This window comes from Polypterus senegalus, chromosome 2 (assembly GCF_016835505.1).
Source record: "Polypterus senegalus isolate Bchr_013 chromosome 2, ASM1683550v1, whole genome shotgun sequence".
In the NCBI taxonomy this organism is placed as follows: Eukaryota; Metazoa; Chordata; class Cladistia; order Polypteriformes; family Polypteridae; genus Polypterus; species Polypterus senegalus.
Window position 1 is genome coordinate 162,304,747 of NC_053155.1, and position 20,762 is coordinate 162,325,508.

Sequence of the window (20,762 nt, forward strand, 5' to 3'; positions counted from 1 at the left end):
GCAATCCCAGTAATCACCAATACGAACAGAGATAAAATCATTGACCATAAAAATATAATGCACACATTTAGAGACTACCATAAATCCTTATATTCTGCTGAGTTTCAACAAGACAATACAAAATCTAATGCATTATGGATACCACAAATAGATACTCTTAGTGCAGAGGAATTGAATAAATCTCTGCCGTTATCAGAATCACTAGATGCTATAAAGTCACTTCAGAGTGGGAAAGCAGCTGGCCCTGATGGCTATCATGTGGAATTTTATAAGAAATTCTCCACTCAGCTAGCTCCCCTCTTATTAGCAACATTTATAGAAGCTAGAGACAATCAAATTCTACCTCAGACATTTCGCCAAGCATTAATCACTGTCTTTCCTAAACAAAATAAGGACTTATTACAGTGTGCATAATACAGACCAATTTCACTTCTGAATAATGATGTTAAGATACTCTTCAAAGTCCAAGCTAGAAGGATGGGAAAGTTCTGCCCTTTGTAATATCGCAAGTTCAAATTGGATTTATTAAAGGCCGACAGCTTCCAAACTTTGACGCCTGTTTAATGTAATATATTCACCTGCAAAGTCAAATAGCCCAGAGATGATGATATCGTTGGATGCAGAAAGACCATTTAATATGATTAAATGGAACTACCTTTTCATAACATTAGAGAAATTTGGGTTTGGCCCGAACATTTGTGCATGGATCAAACTAATGTATACCAATCCAGAAGCTTCAGTTTGTATTAACAGCATTTGTTCAGACTACTTTAAACTAGAATGTCGTACCAGACAAGGATGCCCCCTGTCACCACTACTTTTTGCAATCGCCATTAAACCACTGGCAGTTCACTGTTGAAATGATTATCAGAGAAGGACTTCAACAGAAAATTTCTCTATATGCAGATGATATGGTACTGTATATATCAGACCCACAAAATACTGTGCCTGCAGTCTTAACAGCACTTACAGAATTTCAAAAGATTTCTGGTCTCAGAATTAATTTGAATAAAAGTGAGCTCTTTCCAGTGAATTCTCAAGCATACAATATTAGATTGGACACCTTTCCTTTTATCATTGCATATCAGTTTAAATACCATGGGGTAAATATCACAAGTAAACAAAAAGCTCTTTATGAACAATATTTCCCCATCTGTATGGAGATAATTTGGCAAGACTTGCATAGCTGGTCAACCCTTCATCTCACTCTAGCTGGAAGAATTAACGTTGTGAAGATGAATATCCTTCCTAAGCTTCTCTTTTTATTTCAAAAGATTCCAATATACATCACTAAATAATTTTTTAAGCAATTAGATTTAACCATAACCTCATTTATTTGGAACTTTAAACATCCACGTATTCAAAGAGCGACCCTTCAAAGACTTAATACAGAAGGTGGCATGGCTCCATTTAACTTTCAGTTTTATTACTGGGCAGCAAACATACAAGGTATAAAAACCTGGACACAAATAGATGAACATACACAGCCTTGGAGCACAATAGAAATAAAATCCTGCAGTATTTCTTTATATTCCCTGCTTTGTGCCCCTATAAATGCAAGTTATCACCAGTATACTAATAACCTAATTGTGCTTCACTCACTCAGAATATGGAACTAATGTAGGAAGCATTTTAAGTTGGAGAATCTTTTATTTGTGACACCTATGCATAAGAACCACCTTTTCATCCAATGCAAACATATGCAGTTCTTAATATCTGAAAAACATTTGTAATTAAATTACTTAGAGATCATTATATAGACAACAACTTTGCATCCAATGAACAATTACATTCCAAATTTAACTTTCCAGCAATACATTTCTTTCACTATCTTCAAATCAGAAACTTAGTTAAACTGAACCTGCCCGATTTTCCTCATCTTCCACCTTCCTCTTATGCTGGAAAAAATATTGCTTAGTTTCGAGGACTCAGACAGCATTTCTGCAATATATAAAATTATTTTACAATTCCTCCCTTTCAAAGATCCAAGAGGACAATGGGAAAGGGATCTCTCACTCAATATATTTTTACTAGCTGTAAGTTTTACTCTTTTGGCCTTGCTCTCTTTCTCAGGGTGGGGGTTCATTTGTTTTTAATCCTATTTTTTGTAAAAATTGATCTGTTTGTATGGAATGATTACAATAAAATCAATAAAATAAAAAAAAAATATTAATAATAATAATTAGCCCAGGAGGCCAATTAAAAACAGAAGCTGGTTGGATCAAAAACCTGCAGCCACAGTGTGCCCTCAGGACCGAGGCTGGGAAACACTGGTTTATACCACTGCTTAAGCCAGGGGTGCCCAATGCGTCAATTGCGATCGACTGATAGATCGCAATGGTAGTGCAAGTAGATCACGTTGCATTCAAAAAAAAATTTTTTTTAACGTTAGTCTATCATATATCCTCCCTATGGCATTTGCCACTTGATTGATATACTGAGCGGCCAGTCTAAGATCTGTTCTCTTCTAACACACTGGTCATCCCGCACGCACGATCAAACATGCAAGCTACTGCAAAACTCTGGCTGTGATCTAGTTAGCTTTCCAATTTATATCGACTAAAGAAGGGATTTAAAAAAAAATGTTTGGGGAGGGTATGGGCTGAATGTGGAATTGGAAGAGGATTTTTTTCTCGCAATGTCACATTGTGCGTTTTTCTGATCTGTCAATCTATCATTGCTATTCCAAAGAAGGAAAATGTGGAAAGGCATTTTCGAACTTCATAAAAACTACAAAACTGACTTCCTTCCAAAAAGCAATCCGAGAAAAAGAAAGGAGAGGGAACTAAAGTCGCAGTTAATCAGACAACCGTCATTTTATGTATAAAGTATACTCAGTATGTGTGTGTGTGTATGTATGTATGTGTATATACAGTAATCCCTCCTCGATCGCGGGGGTTGCGTTCCAGAACCCCCCGCAATAGATGAAAATCCGCGAAGTAGAAACCATATGTTTGTATGGTTATTTTTATATATTTTAATCCCTTAGAAACTCTCCCACACTGTTAACATTATTAGAGCCCTCTAGACATGAAATAACACATTTTAGTCAAAAGTTTAAACTGTGCTCCATGACAAGACAGAGATGACAGTTCTTTCTCACAATTAAAAGAATGCAAATGTATCTTTTTCTCTTCAGGAGCAGAGAATTTCAGAGAGAGAGAGAGAGCGCTCGCAAAGAAAAGCAAACAATCAAAAAATCAATACGTGTGCTTTTAAGTTTGCCTCAGCATTTTTTAGAGGAGCGTCGGTATCTTCTAAGCAAACAGCCCCTCTGCTCACATCTCCTCGGGAGGCGCAGAGAACGTCAGAGAGAGAGAGAGCGAGATTAAAGCAAACAATCAAAAAATCAATAAGTGTGTTTTTGGAAGCACCGAGATAAAGCTGCCGGCATTTCTTAGAGGTGCGATCGTATCCACTAGGCAAACAGCTTCTGTGCAAACAGCACCTCTGCTCACACCCCCTCCGTCAGGCGCAGAGAATGTCAGAGAGGGTGAGAGAGAGGCAGAGACAAGCAAACAATCAAGCGCCGCGCAGGAAGCATATCTTATGGCATTGAGGATTTTTAGTTAATATGTAATACATGCTCTGATTGGGTAGCTTCTAAGCCATCCGCCAACAGCGTCCCTTGTATAAAATCAACTGGGCAAACAAACTGAGGAAGCAAGTACCATAAATTAAAAGACCCATTGTCCGCAGAAACCAGCGAAAAATCCGTGATATATATTTAGATATGCTTACATTTAAAATCCGCGATAGAGTGAAGCCGAAAAAGTCGGCGATATAGCGAGGATTATTGTATATATATATATATATATATATATATATATATATATATACTGCTCAAAAGAATTAAAGGAACACTTTTTAATCAGAGTATAGCATAAAGTCAATGAAACTTATGGGATATTAATCTGGTCAGTTAAGTAGCAGAGGGGGTTGTTAATCAGTTTCAGCTGCTGTGGTGTTAATGAAATTAACAATGGATACACTAGAGGGGCAACAATGAGATGACCCCCAAAACAGAAATAGTTTAACAGGTGGAGGCCACTGACATTTTTCCCTCCTCATCTTTTCTGACTGTTTCTTCACTAGTTTTGCATTTGGCTACAGTCAGTGTCACTACTAGTAGCATGAGGCGAAACCTGGACCCTACAGAGGTTGCACAGGTAGTCCAACTTCTCCAGGATGACACATCAATACGTGTCATTGCCAGAAGGTTTGCTGTGTCTCCTGCACAGTCTCAAGGGCATGGAGGAGATTCTAGGAGACAAGCAGTTACTCTAGGAGAGCTGGAGAGGGCCATAGAAGGTCCATAACCCATCAGCAGGACCAGTATCTGCTCCTTTGGGCAAGGAGGAACAGGATGAGCACTGCCAGAGCCCTACAAAATGACCTCCAGCAGGCCACTGGTGTGAATGTCTGTGACCAAACAACCAGAAAGACTTCATGAGGGTGACCCAAGGGCCCCATGTCCTCTAATGGGCCCTGAGCTCACTGCCCAGCAGCATGTAGCTCGATTGGCATTCGCCATAGAATACCAGAATTGGCAGATGCACCTGTGGTGCCCTGTGCTTTTTACAGATGAGAGCAGGTTCACCCTGAGCACGTGACAGAAGTGAAAGAGTCTGGAGAAGCCATGGAGAACATTATGCTGCCTGTAACATCATTCAGCATGAGCAGTTTTGTGGTGGGTTAATGATTGTCTGGGTAGGCATATCCATGGAGGGTCACACAGACCGCTACAGGCTTGACAAAGGCACCTTGGCTGCCATTAGGTATCAGGATGAAATCCTTGGACCCATTGTCAGACCCTATGCTGGTACAGTGGCTCCTGGTGCACGACAATTCCTGGCCTCATGTGGTGAGAGTATGCAGGCAGTTCCTGGAGGATGAAGGAATTGATACCATTGACTGGCCACCACACTTTCCTGACCTAAATCCATTAGAACACCTCTGGGACATTATGTTTTGGTCCATCCAATGCCACCAGGTTGCACCTCAGACTGTCCAGGAGCTCAGTGATGCCCTGGTCCAGATCTGGGAGGATATCCCCCACAACACCATCTGTCATCTCATTAGAAGCATGCACCGATGTTGTCAGGCATGTATACAAGAACACAGGGGCCATACAAAGTGCTGCATAATTTTGAGTTGCTGCAATTAAATTTTGGCAAAATGGACTAGCCTGCCACATAATTTTTCACTCTGATTTTTGGGGCGCCTTTGAATTCAGGGCTCTGTAGGTTGATCATTTTCATTTCCATCAAACGATGTGGCATCCTTTCGCTCCTAACACATTACCCAGTCTATATCAGTATAGATATCCAGGAGGATTTCTTTTTCCCATTGAGATCTGATGTGTTTTCAAAGTGTTCCTTTAATTTTTTTGAGCAGTTTATATATATATATATATATATATATATAGTGTGACAGATAGGGGGCACTGTCTCTCCCTTGAACCCTTGTCCAATACGCCAGACACCAGATGAAAGTCCAAAAGTAGACTTTATTCAAAGTGCAGAAAGCACCCTCCTCTCCACAATACTCATTAAATCACAATACAAATCACAAATTTTTTTTTTTTGACCTTCAACAACAGCAACAACATTTATTTATATAGCACATTTTCATACAAACAGTAGCTCAAAGTGCTTTACATATTAAAGAATAGAAAAATGAAAGACACAATTATAAAACAAAATAATAAACAATCCTCCACTCCCAGACGTGTTGCCACCCTTCCACCCAGCTCAGCTCACCGTCTGGGAGCTCCCACAGTCCATTTATATTCCCTGACCCGGAAGTGTTCCAATCCCCAGTCCATGTGATCTCCTATCACTTCCGGGTCAGATCAAAAGTCCTTTTCTTCACCCCGCAACCACGTCATTCCCCTTGTCCATGTGACTCAGTCGTACTTCCGGGGCGTATGGCAAATAAAAATCATCTAGTGTCCCCCAGGGTATCCAGCATAGCTGTGGATAAAAACTCCATTGTCCAGAATTCCCTGCTGGTCTTCGGGGCCCCTCCATGCTGCAGGGAGAGCTCCATCTGGCGGTCTGGGGGTATTGACCGGGATGAATGGCTGGCCATATTCCACAATACTACCAAACCCAACTCTGCGATGAATTATAATTCGGAGCGGCCTGCCCCGAGAGGGAAGTCTTTCTCCAAGAGGAGTCTCTGGTCGAGCCTTGGCTGATCCTTGGGTCTCGTTCCCTGGAGAATCTAGGGGGAATATTAGTCCAAAACGACACCTGGTCCCTCGCTCTCCAAGGACAGTTTCGACAAATGTGGTCCGACCTTCGGCATCCGTAGCACTGCCTCCTTCCTCCTGTTATTCTTCCCCTGTGGGACTGAAAATAATTGGGAAAAATTAGGTCCGCCCCTTTTCTTGCTGAGGAGGAAGCCCCCGCCGCCTCTAACAGTTCTCTCTCGCCTTTCTCTGCTTTGTCAGGAGACCCTCGTTTTATTTTTGGGATCTCCTGTTTGCTTTGGGGGTTTTCCACAGTCTGAGTCTCTTTATTTAATAAAAAGAGACCTTTTCCTGTCTGAACCCCTCTAGACTTATTTTTTAAACGGCTCGGGTTCTTTAGCACCGAATCACTCTGAAAGCCTGCACCATCCAGTTGCTCCGGATTGATCGCCCCTTCCCCCGACCATTCGGTCAACGTTCCGGCCTCTCTTGTAGAGCATGCAGTGATTTGGCACCTGCTATTTATTAAAAGCATCCCTATTTCATTATTTACGGTACCGGTATTACTCACCTGTACCGCCACATCATATAATACGGGAGGCTCCCGTCTGATTCTCTGTAGGTACTCCATTACCTTTCGGATGGGCACCTATGCCTTTTCTCCCAGATCCCTGACAATCTTCTGAATTGCCGCCAGCATCTGAAAAATACCTTGTACAGGCTTGATCAATTTCTCGAGTTCCCACACGTCTAAAGTGTTAATTAATTCGACCGGCGGTAGACTTACTTCCTCCTTCTGTCTACTTACCAGCCGGGAGCCAATGAGCCCATCCGCTGTCGGCACGTGCTGCAACGGGTCTTGCGGAAGGCTTCTGGGAATTGGAGTTCTTTGGGACTGAGGACTGGGTTGCCTTCTTCTGCGGACTGCGGTCTGTCTTTATTAATTTGTCCACAGCCCAATCAGCCATTTCCCGGCCTTTCTTACCTTTTCATGTGGTGAGCAGTGCTTCGCTTGCCTCCCCCTTCCCCTTGAGAATGTCCGAGTCTGTCTTTTCCAGGTTTAGGCTGTAAGCATTAGGACGCGGACTTCCTCCTTCCCGTTGTGCTTCGGGTTGAGCCACGTGTCCCTCGCCGGCAGCCGACATGCGTAAGTCCTTCTGGCTCGTCTGCTGGACTGAGAACTGGGCTTCTTCTTTGGGGTTTTTGTTTGCATCCCGCGGGACCTCCAGAGGATCTTCCTTGAGGTATGTGCACGGAACAAAGTGTGTTATTTTAAAGATGTTATTCACAGAATCCTCGGCACATACCTCTTGGTAGTCGTTGTTCTCCGAAGGCCGTTTCCCGACTCATGGAACCGCTCCAGCTCATCCCGAGCGTCCTGTGTGACGACCGTGGTACCGACTCTTGACGCTCTGCTTGCCCTTTTTCTTCCCCATTACGGACTTGGAAAACGGGTTTTCTGCTGATGTCGTGGTGTGTCTGAACGATGTCTTCTCAGGGATCTCTGCCCACAGAAAATTTAGGTACGTGTTCTCTGCAAATGACGCTAGAAAATCCTGCCGATTGCGCCACAGTGACAGATAGGGGGCGCTGTCGCTCCCTTGAACCCTGGGTGGATAAAAACTCCATTGTCCAGAATTCCCTGCTGGTCTTCGGGGCCCCTCCATCTGGCGGACTAGGGGTATTGACCGGGATGAATGGCCGGCCATATTCCAGTATATTTATATATAGCATTTTTAATGTAGGTAGATCATTTCAACCTGGTCATTTTAAAAGTAGCTCGCAAACTGAAAAAGTGTGGGCACCCCTGGCTTAAGCCAACAAATAGTATGTTTTTTCCATGCCTCCTCTTGACATTTGCTGAAATACTTTTTCTCAGGTGCTTTTGCCGCTGTCTTTTAACCAAACACTGAATGGGGAAGGTGATGTTTATATTGATTTGCATATTAAAATAATTCAAAATTCTGGGAGAAGTCGGGATGGAACGGCATGTGTGTGCACATGCATTACTTTTCACACTGACTGGGATTTATGGAGCTGAAGTGCACGGAAGTTGCCTTACATACTGTTTTGTGCATCTGAATTTTTTTTGCATGTGCACAGTTCCACTTTTGTCTGTACCCCATATTTTAGCATGAGTTCTACGCAGTCATTGTGCATAAGGCCCCAGGTCTCTAACCATCAGTGAAGAGAATGCAGTCTTCTACACTTCTCCTCTATATAATCTTGTTAAGTGGGTCAGAGGCAATTAAGATCCAGCATTTTATTTTATCCCAAGAGCACAAAGACATGAAGTTCATCTTTATTACCTCAGATTCCTGCAAAATATTGTTAGTGCTGACAGGTAGAAGGAAGGTGGATGCGTCATTGTTAGAAAGTACAATTTAGCCTCATTTTGACTTCTTAGGTTTTGTTTTGTTTTCTTTCTGCTAGTTTGGGGGCACACACCGACTCCAGCAGGCCTGCACAAAGTTAATTCCTATTTAGAAGTGGCAGAACTGTCTAAATAAAATAAGTCAATCTAGTTTTTGGTTTGCCTTATCACTGTCAGGTTACCCACACGTTTCTCCAAACCTCATATTTTTCCTACCTACTGTAAAGTTAACTATAGATATAGATAGAAGTCATTGTATTGTTGAAAAGAAAACCTACGCTCTACATACATACCAAAGAACAAACTCTTAACTTTAACATCTCATTTGTGGACTTGATGTAAGTTTGTAATGATATGAAATAGTGCCTAATGAAAAACTAATTAGTAGAGGTTGTGCTTGCAGTCCAGTATGCAATGGAGTCTTCATCACATTTGCACTTGACAAGATCATCACATAAAATAGGTGCATATATGATTCATAAAGTGTGGAGCTATATTCTGAAACTAAACATGAAAGCTGCAAAAAATGCTCACTTCCTTCCAAAATGTCATTTTGGTGGGTAGCTAACATTTTGATTTGTTAATGGTACCAACTGAACTTTAGTTTAGTGGTAAGCTTGCAGAGAAATAAAATGTACTATTGGTGATCTCTTTACAAATATTTTTATAATCTCCCTTCCACGTGTAGTCAGGAATTCACCCGTGCTTTGTCCCTAGCTCCACCATTTTCATGTTGATATATTCCTTTTTATTTTGTTTGTTAATTGTTTTCAGCTTAGTTCAAACCCTGGATTGTGGATTGGGGCAGGGCCTTGAATGCAATCAGTGCTCTCAGGTGCTACAGCCAATGGGGCTGCACTCAGCTGGAAAGAATCTACAACATGTATATTTTGTGTTTGCAGTGCCATTAGTTTTAGCTAAAGTTGCCCAGTTTCTCTCACTAGGTAGGTCCTAAATGAACTTTTGAAATAGTTAATGTTTGTTTCATTAGGATTTATGTTTCAGAGCATTCAAATTTAGAGCTTTTCAGTTAATTTATTTTTAAATTCAGACTTTAACTTGTTTTGGTGTTAAGGGGGTTTAGATTGGCTTTGTAATATGCATTATGCTTTCTTAGTTTGTCATTTCTTGAATTCCTTCCCTTTCCATTGCTTTTTGTTTCTGCGTTTTTGTTTGATACCCTTGCAATTAAGGTTTCTCCTTTACTGGCCATTTTATTGTCAATTTCTTTTTGGTTTATTCTGATAAATGTGAAATAACATTTCTGTTCTGTTAAGTGAAATAATGAACAATGTAAGTCAAATGCTTTTGTCAGATTCGATTTTTAAAAATTGTGAATTTCTTTAAAGTGGAAGAGTACCAATGATTTCATCCATGTCTGGCAGCAGGTTAAAGGAGAAAGATTTAATTGAGCATTGTTTTCTTTCAGACTATTGCATTCTTTTTTTCCTGCCTGCCTGTTTTCATTTGTTTAATTTGTAGGCCTAGTAGATTTCAGAAATAAAAAAATGTAGCTCTGAGATGAGGAGACGAAATTAGGTTTCCATTTGGCAGCATCTTAATCATAACAGCTGTTCATTTTAATTTTTTTCATGTTACTATTTACAGAGAATATTCTTGATGATGCTGCTCTAAGTGATTTGGAAAACTTTGCAAAAGTTGTAGAGAAAGAAGAAGAAATATCAGATATGACGCATGAATTTAAAAAGGTATATTTTTTGTTAGTAAATTGAATATGCATATTGATTTTCTTGTTCTGTTTAACTTAATGTTTTAATACCCTAATATGTCAAGTAGACATTATATATTTTGTTCATGTTTTGTTTGAAGAGAATTATAGTGAAAAAATGTGAAAGGTGTAATCTTTGCCTACTGAAAGTTTAATTAGAGCAGTACAACCTGTGATCTAGTTTAATTTGGTAAAAGGTATTGTGTTTAATGTGTATCATTGGGAGCTGCATCTGCACATAATTTTAGCATCAAACCTGTATTCTTCACACTAAGCAATACCCAAGCATCTAATGTTTTCTTTTTAGATTTTTTTTTACACATTGCCTGATTATTCCAGTTTTACTTTCAAGCTTTATATTTTCCTAGATGTATTTATTTACATAAAACGTATTTAAGATGTCTCAAGTGCTGAATTCTGTATTTCAATATCTTTAGGGTCCATTATAATTCAGTCTAATTCATTTTTCCCTGGAATATTTTTAAAAATGATTGCAGTAGCCCAAGAACCGATTCCTGTGTTCCTTTCTTAAATATCTGCTAATGATTAATTGGTGACTCAAGTGGCCCATATGATTGTGTGGGCTTGAGTATACAATGAATTGGTGCTGTGTCCAAAATATTTCCTAGTTCCCACTCAATGCTACTAAAATTGGTACCAGCTGCCTGCAAACCTGAACTGGATAGGCAGTTTTAAAAAAAAAAAAAAAACTTTTTCTTTTAAGGCCTCCCATGGTAATAATTAGCTAGTTACGAATTCCCTTATCACATACCCTAATTGGATAGCATTCTTTCTCTAATATCTTAATCAGCTCCATTATTTAGCATAAAATGTATGCAAGTAATTCAGAAGGAGGGGGCGGGGGAGGTGGCACAAATATTGTGCTATGGCCCAGATATCTTAATGGCATCATATTGTAGAGTCCCTGACTATTACAACCTTTCCTTTGAAGCACAACATTTGCAAATAAAATATATAGTGTCCTTTTTAGCTTCTTAAGTCTTAAAATTTGTGGTCTTTGTGTCTTGTATCTTGTGAAATGTTAATTTTTTGGGGCTGAAGCTCATAAATAAGATGAGATGCTATCAAAACTTTAAAATACATAAAACCCAGAGATGAAATCTAGAAACTGAACATTTAGGGTTCACCTCTCCATGCAATTTCTCATGTTATCTAAAACAATATTCCCTCCCTTGTATACAGTTCTGCTGGGAATGAGACTGGTCTTCAGTGGCACTGGAATGGCTTAGACAGGATTAAGAGTGTTATTTTATCTGCAAAATGTCAAATCAATTGTAAATTATGAAGGGCTGTGTGCAAAAATTAGTTTTGAGCTCTACAGTAGGAATGCTGCATTAATATTGCTTTAATGTATTTTCTTTTGAAAGGTTTGATCAAAAACCGAATGTTTAATGAGAATGCATATTCTCTTCCTAATATTCAAAAAGAGGTCACTAAGTTAAACTCTTTTAAACCTTCTATTTCTTTTTAAAATGTCTGACATCTTCATTTGTACATTTTCTTACTATGACATGACATTAACTTGATTTGAATGTAAATCCTACACCATTTTCATTTGAACATTTCACTCATAATGTCTGTTTTTCCAAATGCTTGTATGTAGTAAATATTAATTACACATTATACTGATATTTAAATTTTCTTTGTTAAACAAAAATGTTATTTGGACTTAGATACATGAATTATAGATTTACACCTTTAAAGCTTTTTATTTTATGCTCACTAAGATATAGACAAAGCAGTAGTGATACAATTTATGTTGTGAAGGCAGGTGCTTTACACAAGCATGACTATTGTGATAATTAAACAATTAATATTCTATCATTCTTAAGGTCATATATATTTCGAACTGTTCAGTAGATCAAATTACTCATTATGTTGACTGAATGAAGGAACTTCAGTGGTTCAAAGAGTGGACTGATTTTTACACACTTGCTGTCAGCTTTAGGGAATACTGCCTGCAGACCTAGTGATATTTTTCAAGTAACAATTTTTGTGGTGGATTTTGGGATGAAGGGAGAAACAGAATGCAAAAGTACAAACTCCATTGATCCTGATGGTTTGAATTGGACAAGCAACCCTGGGTCAAAAAATATTAATATAAAGTGGAACCAGCAAGTTTCATTAAGAACTATCCATTGACAACTTCACAAACTGTTCTGCAATCCACAAAGCAATGAAAAATGTGCTTTCCCAGGGAAAGTATAGGGTGGTCCAGATCTAATTATGCAATTTTCATTACGCTATAACTTAAGTTTATTACACAGAGAATTCACAAAAAATTCTTTTTGTTGCCGATAGATGGCAACACCTGCCCTGTATTCCAAAATGGCGGGGAGACGGTTATCAGTCAAACAGCAGGTGCAATGTCTTCGCCTTTTCATAATTACATAATTAGATCTGGACCACCCAGTATATGTAGTGCAGAGAACATAATCAGTGGATCTATGGAGCATTGGGGGAAACAAGTCAGATGAGTCATTCTTCATTTAATTTTCATCTAGAGGATAGTTACATGTGTGGATTGCACCAAAAGAAGAATGCAGACTAATTTGCATGTTTGCCCACAGTGAAGGGCTTTGGTGTTTTTTTATTATACTGTAAATGAATATGAAATTGAAATATTTGTAAAATTTGTTTAAAACATTTAATTCCTGTTTTATGCCAAACCCAGGAGGCTGCATGATTAATTGGTTTGTATGGGTGACTTGTAAAAACGTAAATCAAAAAGTAAAGGCAATATGGAAATTACACTGTAACCACAATAGATGGAAGCTGACACAATACAGCATATTCACAATGGTTTATGGGTAGTTCATAGACCTGCAGTGCTCTGCTTTTAGTCTAGTTGAAACCAAGGTCCAATGAACATGGACACTCTGCAGTGGTATTGCACGATTGTTGAACAATGCGCTGTAGTGAGATTTCTTTGGCCACAGTGAGTGAAACCTGCTGAAATTCACTGAAGGACGCTGGCTCAGTATAGAAGTAAAAACAGCATGACTCTACAAAATGACTGGATGGAAAGGTTTAAAATGGGAAGGACAAGTATAACCTATGATGCCTGATCTGTATCATGCACACAAGCCCACATCAACATGGCAAATACCTTCATCAGAGTAGATGGATAGATTATGTTGTCGGCTGTTGCTGCACATTTGGATAAAGGCTATGAATCTACACGTCATAGTGCATGATGACGGGGGGGCGGTACTATAAAATTTGCACAAGGTGGGTACCCAAACATCTTACTGATCTGCACAAGCCAACATCCTGCAGTGAATTTCACTAGGTTTGACCTAAGCTTCAACTAGACACTAGACTAACAGTTTGAACTACATATAAGCCGTTGCAAACATTTTGTATTGCATCAGCTTCTGTCTGTTGCAGTTACCATGCAATTTTCAAATTGCCTTTTTTATTTTTTTTTTTTATATACCCTCGTATAAAAGATGTAGTAATATGGTCAAGAGAGATCAATGAGTCAAATATATCGGCCAGTCCTGTCTAGTGTGTGTGTATATCAAAATAGAGAGGCAATTTTAGTTTGAAAATATCTTTAGGAATGTGTTGTGCCTAAATATGTCCCTTCATAAGCAGCATTTTTAATGATACTACAAGCTGGAAAATCTTCAGTAGTAAAATTCACTGTTGCATAAAGTGAAATTTTATTCAGAATCTCTCTCAATAGCTCTGTGTTTGACAATGAATAAAGCTATGAAATAGTTCATCTAACTTTTTTTTTTTTTTAAATAGAATATAAGGGCATGATCAGCAGAAATTTTAGTGACTAGTTTCAAGGTTATTTCTCATATGAATCTTGTCTTTAGTTGCTGCTTCTTCTGCCTCAGGTGTTGCCCTTCTATGCTCTGTTTATATACACTGCAGTGGAGAAGCAAATTCAACTCCCTGCGCTGTCAGCTGGTGCATCTGGTCCATCTGTGTGTAGTTTCTTCTCTTGCCTTTAGTGCTTTCTTGCATATGTTTTACTTTTTTTCTCTTTGTACCCATTTTTTTTGTATTTTTAGCAAGTTAAGATCCATTTATTACCTTGGCAAAATCAATACCTTTGGAATACCAAAAAGAGAAATCGGCAGACTGACTTTATAGGCTTTTGGCCCCAAAATATGCTTTCTCAGTAAGGCAACACTTCTTTTGCAGTACAGCTCTACAGAATTTGCATCTGCCACAGTTTAGATGGTCTTGAGACCATATATTTTTGAGTACACTATTCGCAATTGAAAACAAAGTACAACATCACAGATGAATAAAGCTGAATGGTAGCTACTGTACATCATGTGAAATCTATTCTGAGAGATAGTGTGGTATAAAAGAGCTAAAAGATGATCTAATATAATAAAACAGATGCAAAAAATCAGAATCACAAATGAGCAGGTAATATGCTAACTTTCACTTAATTTGTTTAGAAACACATGTTTTTGATCATCATTTAGTAAACTTATGCTTATGGAGTGGAAAGGCCTCTGAAAAACTACTTAGGATTATAAGAATTTTCAATACGTTAGTAACACATTCACTTAATTCTTTCACATTTGTAGAATGATGCAGCAAGAGAATACTCCAAAATATAAGCATCATCAAACATCAACAGACATCTACAGCCTGTTTCTTTTATAGTTTCTTGTATAGTGCTCTACATGTTCTTCTATGGCTCGTGCGTTTATTTATTTTTTTTTTCTTCTTCCTCAGAAAATGTTTTGCCTTGATAGTGCATTAAGAGGTGTAGCTTCACAAATATGCTGTTATTTCTATGCACCAACATTCAGATATTAAATAATGGCAGGCATAGCTTGTGTTAGTAACATTTACATGTAATCCTTTTCTCATTATATACATTAACTTTTATAAGACTGTGCTGAATAAATATTGGACATAAAAGAATATCTGTTTAAAGTGATTCTAAATTACAATTGTGCTTTTGGTATTCACATGATTTACTTCAGTACAAATGTCAAAAAGATAGGCAGTAATTCATGTTCCCAAAGCAAAATTTAGCTTTTATAAATGTTCAATAAATTAATATTGTAATACACAACAGCCCCTTTAAATGCACATAAGAATTTAAAAATAAATTTTGACTTGACTTATGATAGATTGGCCACATTGAGTCGTCATTGAAGGATCGCCAATAACCTTTCTTGACACACTTGCTGAATAATTTGTTGGCTCAAAGTACTTGAGTATAGTGTTTGTCATAGAAAGAGTGTATTGCATTGTTTGTACTGCCCATTAGTTTTGTTTTCATTCTCTCCTCCACTACTAACTCCAGAGGGTCCTCGGCTCAGAAAAAGGCAGTCTTTTTTTAAATAACTGGCCAGCTCAGTCTCCGTGGGTTTGCATGCTCATAAATTGTGTAAGGGTGCAGCCTATCTCGGTTACTTCATGGGCTCCTGCAGTTTGCGATTGACACATGACTCCCACGAAGGCATTTAATGGAGAGCTGGCGTGAAAAAGGGCAGTGGGGTGGAAAGAGCTGAGGAGAAAAGGAACAAAGGGAGAACAGAAAAGGAGGAACATACACTGGCCAGCAAACAATTGAGCAAGTGTATAAAGGACAGAGGTTAAAGGGAATGGAAAGAGAAAATGTGAAGAGCGATGGAGAACCCAATGTGGGATAGAATGGAGGCAGGTGGTCAGGAGCAGATCTCCAGGGCAAAGACTCTGAGGCTCAATAAAGGTTGCTCCCATAGAATGAATGCCAGGGAGCAGGATCGGCCTAAATGCCTCCTGCAAGTGCCGAGTGTGAGCAGCGGGAGAGGCTACTCAGGTTGCCCTGCACATGTTGATGGAAGGGTGGCAGGGAACAGAACCGGTATATGAAGGTTGACTGCACCTATTGGTCACCATCTCTTTCTCCTGCGAAGTCAAAACGGGATGAAAGGGAGGAAGCACTAGGTTTAAAAGGGCAGTGTTTGGGGCTCAGAGTTTTGTGGACTGTCTTGCTTTTAACCTTGCCATTTTTAATGAATTTATTTATTTGAACTGTGTTTACCCTCCACCATTTCTTTTTATGGATTATTTATTGAACATTTTTAAATGCTGCATAATTTCAGACAATTCTTGATTTTGATTGGTTTTATTAAGAGCAACTTTAACTTTTGTGCACCTACTCCTTGCTTTGTGTGTTGTGACCTCATTCGCTGGCTCATCCTTTGGGTACGTTATTGATGATAGCAGGTTTAAGAGGCTCCCTGGATCAACTGGGAGGGTAGAGCCAACCTGCACCATCACAGCATTCTATAATTGAGCATCTCCTTTCAATCAGCTTGTTGATTTAATAGGCTTCTTTTGAAGTGATGTTACCCGCACAGTACTTTTACAGTGTTAATTGCACTGCCTGTCACGGTTATAAAACATGTAAAGGATGTCACTCTTCACATTAAAGGAACACAGTCTCCTATGAAATAAGAGCTTCCACTACCTGGCTCCAAAGCTTTGTCTCATAGATCACTCAATTTTAGAAAATAGTCAATTTCTATTCAACTTCGTTCATTCTTGAATATTGTACTTTAGTGAATATAGGCTCGGCACTTACTGCATTACATTTGTAAATGTGTGAAACAGTAAAACTTACACAATATACATTTGTATTTCTGTTTATATTGTTAGAAGTTGCCAGACAGGCAACAATTTACCATGGGCAAGAGTATATCTGGATTGGCATATGGCCAAGCTGGGTCTCACAGACAGCCTCCAGGAAAAAGGGAGAGCCATATTGGCCTTAAGAAAAATAGTGTATATGCCAGTGTGAAATACAAAGGCTGCTGCCGGCTGGTAAGCGCTTTGTGTGTACTGAGGAATGATGAAAGGAAGGGACACAAATATGTGTAGGACAGAAACAACTTGTAGAGCAGATGACCCAGCTGGTTCTTGGGTTGTCTAATTCTTTTCAATGAGAAGTTAGGTCAGGGAAAAATGCTAAAGCTGATGGCAGAAATGTATAGTTTGATCCAGAGAGGTTAGCAGGCCTATTTTTTTTTAGTCTTCCATTTTTTTAAGCTTTGCCTGTGAATATTATTTGGGTTTATTTGTTAAAGGTACAATTTTTTTATTTATATATTTTTTTTTGTATTTTTTTGCTGCATTTGATGTCATGTCTGGGTTTGGGGCTTAAAAAGGAAGTCTAGGTGATACCAGCCTCCCACCCCATATTTTTGTATGTGTGAACATTGCAAGATACAAATACCATCAGTGTATGGTCAGATTCACAATATTGTTGTTTAGTACTATCCACAACTGGAACAAAATTAAATATAGTTTAGTAAAATGACCCCCTGCAGAAATAAGCACTTGTAACGAATGTCTTGCATTTTGTTGAAATAATTTTGAGTAACAGTTTCAAAATCAAAAGGGACTCGCTAGCAAACTCTTAGCTCTGTTAAATCTCCAACACAAATCAGAGCAGTGAATTACTCACAGCTTTCATTGAGTTAAATTCCTCAATGTCCAAAGGAAAATGTGTAACGGCTCCATTTATTTGCTTGTTTCCTCATTGTGCACATTGCTGAAACAGAGTCATTGCAAGGCAGATACTCGCACCATTTTTTTGGGGAGGAATCTGGAGAGGGGCAGCCATTTGTGAGCTAAATGGTTTTTAGTCTGTTTCAGCACATTTTCTTTCTTTCTTTCTTTTTTTGACAGAAGGATATTGACTGTCTTGTAAAAACCTTTCAAATAATTTAAAAGACTTACTGTATATTTTTAAGTGGATTACCCTTCTTGATTGATGATACTATGTAAAATATAGTGATCTTGACAAAGTTCCAAACTATGAAAAATATTGTAATTCTGTATATGTCTGTAGAAAGAAGGTGATTTGAGATGCTCCTTTAAAAGCTTAATTGGTCACTAATTTAGCTTTCCACTGTAAGTTCCCAGCCAAATACTGTATCAAACCTCATCAAGTTCTTTAACACCACAGTCATTGAAGCCTTTGGAAAATATTGTAATGCCGGGCCACCGTAAATTCCATCACACATCTTTATCAGCGTCTTTGTTTTGCAAATGTGTCAATCAGTACAAGCAGCAAGCAGCCTGCTATTCCATTCCCCACTGACGCAGCAGTCAGTCCCAAAGTTCTCCTAGCTCAAGTCTTTCTGGGTGTGAGGTGTCTTGAATTGTATTGGGCAAATAATACATCATTATTTGGAATACATATATTTCATGTGCATGTTCCTTGTCTACAATGATCTGGGTAAATGTAGGATGACAGGAAATGTGAGGCAAGAAATGTTGAACACATAACTAAAACTTTTTTTCATGTTATAGTAATGTCAAAATGTTGACGTTAAGTGTTGTGATTTGTGAGTCCCTGTCTTGCACCCCAAAACACAAGGCTAAGTCTCAGTACTTTAGCAAAACCTGCTTTATTTAGCTTGAAACAGGAACAGCATGGTTATTTATTGTAGCGAGATATACCACTCTCCCTTACACAGACCCAGCAATTAGGCAGTTGAGATGAGATTATCTTCGTCAAGATAGGCACCTGTGTATGTGGAATGGGGACAGAGGATCTGGTCCATCATCGACTGAAAGGTCAACGGTGCACCATGGAGCCTAAAAGGGAGTGCCGTAAATTCAAACAACCCATCCAGAGTGGCGAATATGGTCTTCTCAAAACTAGACTCCTCCAAGGGGACCTGCCAATAACCCTTCATGAGGTCAAGGGTGGAGATATATGAAACCTGCCTGATCTTTTACAACAGCTCGGCTACACGCAGCATTGGGTAAACATTAAACTTGGAAATCTTATTCAAACTCCTAAAGTCAATACAGAACTGAACCGAACTGTCGGACTTCGAGACGAGTACAGTTGGACTTGGACATTTGCTTTTGCTTGGCCAAATAATGGCTAATTGGAGCATTTGTTGGACTTCCTTGTATATCATTTTCCTTGTTGCCTCTGGTAGGCTACAGGTAGCAACTTTATAGTAACATCAGGTGGAGTGACAGTCTTGGGTTCTGTGATCGTCAACCAGCCAAGTGTTGCAGAAAAGACATTTGAGTTCCCCTTCATCAATGATAGCAATTCTGCTTTCTGGGTCTCAGTTAAATCATCCCCAATAGCGACCTCATTCTCTGGGACAGCAGCAGCCATGACCAGGTCTTCGTGACGGTGGTGCCCCTCCTTTAAAAGATTAATGTGCAAAATTTCTACAGGTTTCTGTCACCCGGGAACTCAAACCTTATAATTCACTGTTGATTGGACAGGATCAATATCGGCACACAATTCCCCTTCTTATACACGCGGAATTTACTTGTCATAATTGCACTGCTGATGTTCCACTGCAATAGAGGACAATCTGGCAATCTACTCTTGCAACGAAAAAACCCGTTGACAAACCACCCCCAGGGGTTGTATCGTGAGTCCCTGTCCATTCTACCCGAAAAATGTCCAACACCCTGCATGGCTGCTGGCCAAATAGTTTTACACGACTCCTCCCAAGGGATGCTTGCAGTGCCTCCCAGACAGCAAACGGGAGGAAAGACACAACAGTATTCCTGGAGGCTGGATTGTCATGGGCTACCCACTGAATCCCCTGTTTTAGGGTTTTATTGAATCGTTCAGTCCGGCCATTCGTGTGCAGATGATAAATCGTGGAGTGTAAATGCTTAATTCTGAAACTTTCACATAGCCGCTTTAAGATGCGAGACATGAGGCATAAAAAGTGTGCCCTGATCAGTGAGACTCTCGTGAGGGATTCCAATATGTGAGAACATATCAGAGAGCTGTCCGTCTGTCGCAGCGCTGCGACTTCTGGGTATCTTGTGGCATACATCATTGTGACTACGCAGAGATTGCTACCAGAGTCCAACATTGCCGAGAATTCCCATCTGGCCAATGTAACAAAGACCTTAAAATTGTCTTGGGGGAAACTTGCGAGACTGATAGCCATTGGTTGTGCAGGTGGGAGGGACACTCCTGAGCCAGATGTCCCAGTTGATCACAGCAAAAGCAGCTGCGTTTAGTCTGTAGTGTGATGTTCACACTATGGCATCTTCTACCCGTGGTGCTGGCGACCCTGAAGGTTTGTGTTGCCTGGATCAAAATTGGGGTCAAGCCTGAGTAGCCCCATTGTTTCCAGGTGGCTTGTGCACCCTATAGTCTGTGGGTCAGATCATATTTCATCACAAAAGCTCTCGTCTGTCCCTGACAGGACTCCACCAATAGTGATCTTCTCCACAGTGTGCTCGAAAGGGTCTCCACAGATCCTAGAATCTGGCCACTAAGCCCTGGATCTGTCCTCGTACAGGACGATTTATGCAGAGGAGTATCTGTTGCTTCAGGCAGTCACAATCATCGAGCCTATTCGGGAGAGAGATTCTGTACAGCTTGGAGGGCTTCTCAGGTTAAAAACTGGGCCAAAATCGCTGCCCAGGCTCCCCTGTTCCAGCACATCAATGTTGCCATACATACAAAG

At 39.5% G+C, this 20,762-nt stretch overlaps 1 protein-coding gene across 4 annotated transcripts in view; it reads left to right on the forward strand.

The window, feature by feature from the left end:
- LOC120523519 (T-lymphoma invasion and metastasis-inducing protein 1-like) overlaps positions 1 to 20,762 on the forward strand; it is a 495,064-nt gene that overhangs the window by 336,525 nt on the left and 137,777 nt on the right. For 3 of the 4 annotated variants that reach the window (XM_039744911.1, XM_039744910.1, XM_039744912.1), the window contains exon 15: positions 10,179 to 10,279. In XM_039744911.1, coding sequence (XP_039600845.1) covers positions 10,179 to 10,279 — 101 coding nt within the window. Of the gene's footprint in view, positions 1 to 9,441; positions 9,515 to 10,178; positions 10,280 to 20,762 lie in introns of those variants that run through there. The other variant, XM_039744914.1, reaches the window with a different exon arrangement.